This window comes from Fragaria vesca, linkage group LG3, assembly GCF_000184155.1.
Source record: "Fragaria vesca subsp. vesca linkage group LG3, FraVesHawaii_1.0, whole genome shotgun sequence".
Lineage (NCBI taxonomy): Eukaryota > Viridiplantae > Streptophyta > Magnoliopsida > Rosales > Rosaceae > Fragaria > Fragaria vesca.
The window spans coordinates 5,508,290-5,514,142 of NC_020493.1; the positions used below are offsets into that span (position 1 = coordinate 5,508,290).

The window sequence follows — 5,853 nt, forward strand, 5'->3', positions numbered from 1 at the left end:
ATTATTGAGAGCAAAGATTTTTGCTTTGTTTGCGCAACGGTATAGAACATTGAACTTATCATCTTGTCATGTCATATATACAATTATGCAAAGGCACTTGGAATTTGAACAGGAAAAGAAATTAGTTCAACTGAAGTTTTATGCTTCTATGTACATAGCTAGTAGGTGGTAACCACGCCTTCAATGATCATGAAAGACTATATACAGAGTGTTCAAGATCATCATAAATGACTATATACAGAAGAGTGTTCTAGATGATGTGCCGACTTCTTTCAGGCATCGACTGACACACTTACAGCATTGAGCTCCACATGTTGCTTACCCTCATTCTGGGGGTAAACGGTGACAGTTGCACAAGCCTCGGCTCCCTCTTGAGAAACGGATATGGAGCTCACCATAGGGTTTCCATCAGCAGCTATGTTCTTGCGATTATCGTCTCGGTTGTCTGTGATGATTTCCCACTCCTCTTTCAGAGACGTTACTTCGAATCCTTTCTCTTTGTGCTTCTCCATTTCGAATGCAGTTGGTAGAACCACATAATCGTTTAGAGGGTTGTAGTAAGGGTCATGGTCTGCTTTCAACCAGTGCTTCAGTATCCGGAATACATGATGCTCACAAAGGATTCCCCGATGCTCACCAGGAACTCCAACCCTTGCTTCTGCTCGGAGCCCGTCAGCCTGGAATAAGATAAAAGAGAGGCAGCTTATATAAATTTGACAGTACTATTGCAAACTATGCGAGTAATTGAAAGAATGTGAAGTGAAAGACTAGTTAACATTATGTTCAGTGGGTAAACTAACCATAGCTGATTCTGCTGGAACTGTCCCATCACCATCAACACATACATATCTAGGCTGATACGGCAAAAATATGTTAGGGTTTGAAAATATTAATCTCCTTGTAAAATCAACCAAGTGCATTAATAAAACCCACAGTAGAAGATAAATAACCTGGAAATATCGTAGTTGTTGTAGATCTGTGACAGGTGTTTGCTCATCTCCATAGCTGCAGAGAAGTAAATTTCAGTTGGATTATCAATCCAAGCCACATGAAGCAACATACATATTAAACTTGAAGCTTCTGCTTATAATTCTCTAAAAACAGCAGTTATGTGGCAGAAAAGCATAAATTTATCGAAGGATACAGGGGAGGTATTACCAAACTGTATGTGGTGTCTCGAGATTGACCCCATATATATTGTAGAATTTAACTTGAGGAGGAACTTTAGCACGAGACAAAATATCACGTGTTTCGTTGGCCCATCTCAAGATTTCCATATTATATGGTAGGGGAATATCCTCACCATTATAATTGAACTGCAGTAACAAATCATGCACGGTAAGTTCAAGTAAGCCATACAAGCTCATATTAAAGAAAGAAAATCACTTCAAAGCCATACTGGAAAGACTATTTATTGACTTTGTTAAAAAAAAGAATAAAAAATCTGTCTACTAGGAAAGAAAAATAGAAGAAGGCAATAATTTATGGCATCAGTTGCACGGCAAGTTTAAACTTCAAATTACATTATAAAAGGACACATAATATAAATGTAGTGCTTACTGTGTTATTTGCAAGAGCTCCCTTAAAAATATCCACACTTTCTGCTAGGGGATAAGACTCCAGGATCATTTGAGAGTTCCCATCAGCATGAAGCCTTTCTCTCCACATTTCCAGAAGTGGTTTGTGTTCCCATTGAAAATCAAGACAAGCCATCAACTCATATATTGATGGGCATTCAATAAGCTGGAATATTGCAACAAAACTCATTAGAAAAGAATGAATACAAAGAAGAAATTAATGTTTATTATCAAACAAAATAAAAAGGAAAAACATATTTGTATCTTGACGTCTATGCATAAATCAGGTTTATTTATATAACTGCAAACAGAACTGGATACTGGATTCATACCAGCTGATGAAAGCTCCATTTCGATATGAAAAAATTTGATTCCCACCCATCAACAAATGACATTCCATTAAGAAAGGTAGATGTTACATATCCAGGTGCACCTGTAAGACAAAGTAAAGCCACAAATTAACTCTCGGAATTGAAGCTATAGAAACGAACTATGACCAACAGAAGCTTATAAATATCCATTTTCATAGATTGTATCCCAATTTATATTTTTTTCATTAATGTGTAACTCTTCAAATCCACAGATTGTCTGATTATTGTTTGCAGAAAAACAGCTGGTGGTCCTTTACTATGAACACATTGCATATGATCACTTACCCTGGAATGGTGCAGCAATTGCAATCCAATTCTTCACATACTTCTCAAAAACCTGTAAAACCATAAGACATTATATAAAAGGGCATTTGTATGGCACATAAAAAGGTTCGCATTACAAAGGCATACACCTTTACAAAGGTAGATGACAGCAAAATAGAATAGACATCACAATACTTAAAACTCAAAACCTATCTGTAGGAGACTTACATCACTATGCAAGCACATAAAACATTTTACAAGAAGACCCCCCATAGAATGACTTATGATGTTTATCTTTTTCCCTCCTGAAGCATTGTAAATTTCCTCCAACTTTGCAGCTAAGCGATCCAATGTCTCCTTCAACCTAAAAAATAAAACAAAGCATGGACACGTCAACAACTTCAGCAACTAAAACTTTGTTCTTTCACAAATTTTGCACCATATTTGAATTTAAGTTACATTCAGAAAAAGACAGAACCAAGCAGATACCTGTTGCTTTGTCGAAAATCATATCCAAACCCAAAAAGTGTTTTCCCCTCTTGATAACCCCACTTGATGAATTCAACAATCATGTCATGGAAATAATATACCGCTTCCTGTCCAAATACCTGCATGGAATATGAGGTTCACATAATTTTTTTTTTCCACTGTTTATCCTTTTTGCTCCCATAAAGTAATCCAAGAATCATGACAGAAGCTTTCGTGTATATAAAGTATAATCAAGTTATGAAGCATATATATAAGCATTTTTTCACTAATTGGCAAGTATATCTGTACATAAGATTATCTAAGGTGTAACTTATCAACACAGATACTGCGCCACAAAAGTTACTTTCAAAGTTAGTGTTTGCAAAATTTTCAGACAGCAAAAACATTTCAAAGGAACCTACATCAAACCCCATAATCAAGCACATGCATGAAAAACAAAGCCAAAAAGTAGCTCCTTTAAGTGCTTATTCTCCTTATAATTGCAATGTACAGTTAGAGTGGACTACATACCAAGTCAGGGTCCAAAGCATCAATTGCATGAAGTCCATATCTGTCTTCAGGGACCACTATCTTTGTTTTTGGATCCAAAGACTCGGTTTTACCTGTATCAACAAGGGGAAAAAAGAGATAAAAATCAAATTCATCTTCTTTTGTTCACAGAAGTACACAGACACATATAACATGCCTATAAAAGTATAAATCCTTCCAATCCAAAAACAGTTTCCTACATGCTAGTTAGGTGCTACATCATTACTGAACAAATGTCTTAAGATGTTTCCGCAACGATTAAAGCTAGAACCCCTAAAACTCAATCGATTCATACACACGAATTTCCTTCAAAACTAAACCAACACATTTTGCTAGAGCCGATATGTCTTTCACTAATTCACTATCCTGCTTCTTTTTGTATATTAAAATCGAAGTTTTCGATTACCAAAACAAAGACAACCGAAATTTACACCACAGATAGTACCCTAGAACTTTCCAGAGTAATATTTCACCATTGAAAAAACTAAATTGAACTTCAATGAAAGATAAACACAAGCAATTGCACACAATTCAATCAAACATTCCGAAATTTCGAAACTTCGATAACTCTGTACCTGTAGCCGGATCGAACCGTGACCAAAGCTTGGTCCGAAAGGCGTAGTCAGCACCTAGAATCCGAACCCAAACCCTCTCCTCCTTCCCAGTCTCCTCGTCAACGGCGTTCAAGACCGAGCCGGCGATGCCCGGCACCAGCAGAACCGGGTCGAGATTCGGGTCGACGTAAGGCTGGGGCTTCCTGATCATCTTCAGCCAGAGCTCCAGCGATTGCACAATCTCGTCCAGAAGGATCGTCATTCGTCCCCAAAGTAATCGAACCCTAGGGTTAAGGGCTTCGAATTGAACCGGGTTCGGGTTTTGGGGGTGGAAGATCGGGTTTTGATGGAGTTGGAGAGGGAGTCGTGAAGCGAAAGCGAAGGAGGGGGAAGGTTGAAGAGAGCTGAGAAGCAATCAAAGGACTCTCTCTGGTTATGTGGGAAGAAGGAAGAAGATGATGACGAGGATAAAGACAATTCAGGCTGGACTTTTTTTTGTATATTTGGACAACTTAGTAGTCCCAAAATTAGATGGCATTGACAACTCTACCCCTTATCCAGACTAGTAGGAAAAGAAGAACAAACAATTTCACATGAATTTGTAAATTTTGTAAAATCAATGATTCTTAGGGTTAAACACAAGAAGAGGAGTTGTAATTAAATGAGTTACGGCGAATAAACAAGATAATTATAATTAAACTAAACTGTTAGAATGATGTTCACCAATTATATTGAACAGCTGTTAAAATAATTGACAGGTTACTAACGTTTTGGTACTTTAGAAATATACATTCTTTGTTTTATAGGTTTTGACACATACTTGATGTAATTTAGTTCACGCTCGCTAGAAATGAACATTGAGCAATTACATAATATGAAAGTTTCCAAGTCTTTGAACATTCTCCATCGTTGGGTAACATGGGTCAAAATTAGACCTAGGTTGCTCTAAAGGGCTCCATTCATATCTTTATAGAAATCATATGAAAACAACTTATGCAAATTAATAGTCAATCTTATAAATTTCTTTTTTGTTACATATCATGTATTTACATTTCACCCCAAAGATGTAGATGACATCCGCGCGCATATATACTATAAGTTATAATCTTGTTAAATGAGATGATTACCGTGTATTCAAGTAGAAGTTTAGCTGATTCTTGCAAAGGTGGAAAAAAAGAAAAAAGAAAAAAGAAAAAAGAAGGGGGCAGGAATGGCCGAATTAGGAGAAGAGGACAATAAACAAATGAAATATCCCAAATCCTCCATAAAAACAAACATAAAATAGAAGCCCTGCAATGAGGGTTATAATGGTAAATCACGGTGGCGCCAATGATATGCAGAGTCCTCCTTTCTATAAATAACATCAGCAAAATTTAACAGAAAATTCTGAGCCAGAAACCTACGTTTTGCGTAACGTGTAAATCACCAAAATTAATAATGTAAACAGTAAACGTAGCTTCGGGATTTCAATTTTCATTTAGAAAAGAAGAAAATACATGTACATATCTTGGGTTTTTCCATTCTATCTGTTGCTGCAGCAGGGCAACACCAACATTATCACTTTGTCATCCATCAAAGAAAGGGATGCAGCTCACGTTTGTGACATCAAACACCAATAATGGTGCCTGTTTCTTCACAGAGGTAATCTCTTTTCTTTTAACTAACTTCTGTGTTGTGCTCAAAAGTTTCTAACAGGTTGAGTTTGTCCAAAGTGTGCAGTGAAGCAAGAACAATACCCAGTTCCTCAGAAGCAAGAAAAATGGAAGGTTTTGAAGAGCATGGCTCCACCTCTATTGGCTGCAGCTCTGGCCTTGTCTCCAATCTGCATTACTCCTGGTAATCACACTCTTGCTGGGTTCAAGTAACTTCATTCACTATGTAATTCTAGTTTAAGTTTGATGGATGTTTAGTTGTACACAAGTGATGTGTTGTTGTTGCTTTTGTGGGTTAGTTTCTGTTTCAGCATCAGAGCCCTTTTGCATTAGATTTTTGGCAAATGTATTTGTTTCTGTATTGTGAGGGTGTTCATTTTTTGTTTCAATGTCAAATTGGGGGAACTCTCTCTCTCTC

At 37.0% G+C, this 5,853-nt stretch overlaps 2 protein-coding genes across 2 annotated transcripts in view; one reads left to right on the forward strand and one right to left on the reverse strand.

Annotated features, from left to right (window-relative positions):
* Positions 1–27: 27 nt before the first annotated feature.
* LOC101311945 (lecithine-cholesterol acyltransferase-like 4-like) lies at positions 28–4,269 on the reverse strand. Its single transcript, XM_004293703.1, has 11 exons — positions 3,805–4,269; positions 3,212–3,303; positions 2,702–2,820; positions 2,441–2,576; positions 2,234–2,285; positions 1,910–2,010; positions 1,561–1,743; positions 1,159–1,316; positions 951–1,005; positions 801–854; positions 28–677 (listed from the first exon to the last, which is right to left on the reverse strand). Exons 1-11 carry the CDS (start codon positions 4,043–4,045, stop codon positions 273–275), a joined length of 1,596 nt encoding a protein of 531 aa, XP_004293751.1. The 5' UTR covers positions 4,046–4,269; the 3' UTR covers positions 28–272.
* A 1,039-nt stretch (positions 4,270–5,308) lies between these two features.
* Positions 5,309–5,853, forward strand: part of LOC101312233 (cytochrome c6, chloroplastic-like) — a 1,951-nt gene continuing 1,406 nt past the window's right edge. Inside the window, exons 1-2 of the mRNA XM_004293704.1 lie at positions 5,309–5,424; positions 5,496–5,619. Of these exons, the coding sequence (XP_004293752.1) occupies positions 5,368–5,424; positions 5,496–5,619 (181 nt within the window). The 5' untranslated portion in view covers positions 5,309–5,367. The remainder of the gene's footprint in view (positions 5,425–5,495; positions 5,620–5,853) is intronic.

Excerpts from the sequence above, each read along its gene's own strand:
- LOC101311945 (XM_004293703.1), bottom strand. The coding sequence starts at position 4,045 with ATGACGATCCTTCTGGACGAGATTGTGCAATCGCTGGAGCTCTGGCTG. Across the intron at positions 2,821-3,211 it reads ATGCTTTGGACCCTGACTTG|GTATTTGGACAGGAAGCGGT; the intron begins GTATGTAGTCCA and ends TATTCCATGCAG. Across the intron at positions 2,286-2,440 it reads TTATGTGCTTGCATAGTGAT|GTTTTTGAGAAGTATGTGAA; the intron begins GTAAGTCTCCTA and ends ATGGTTTTACAG.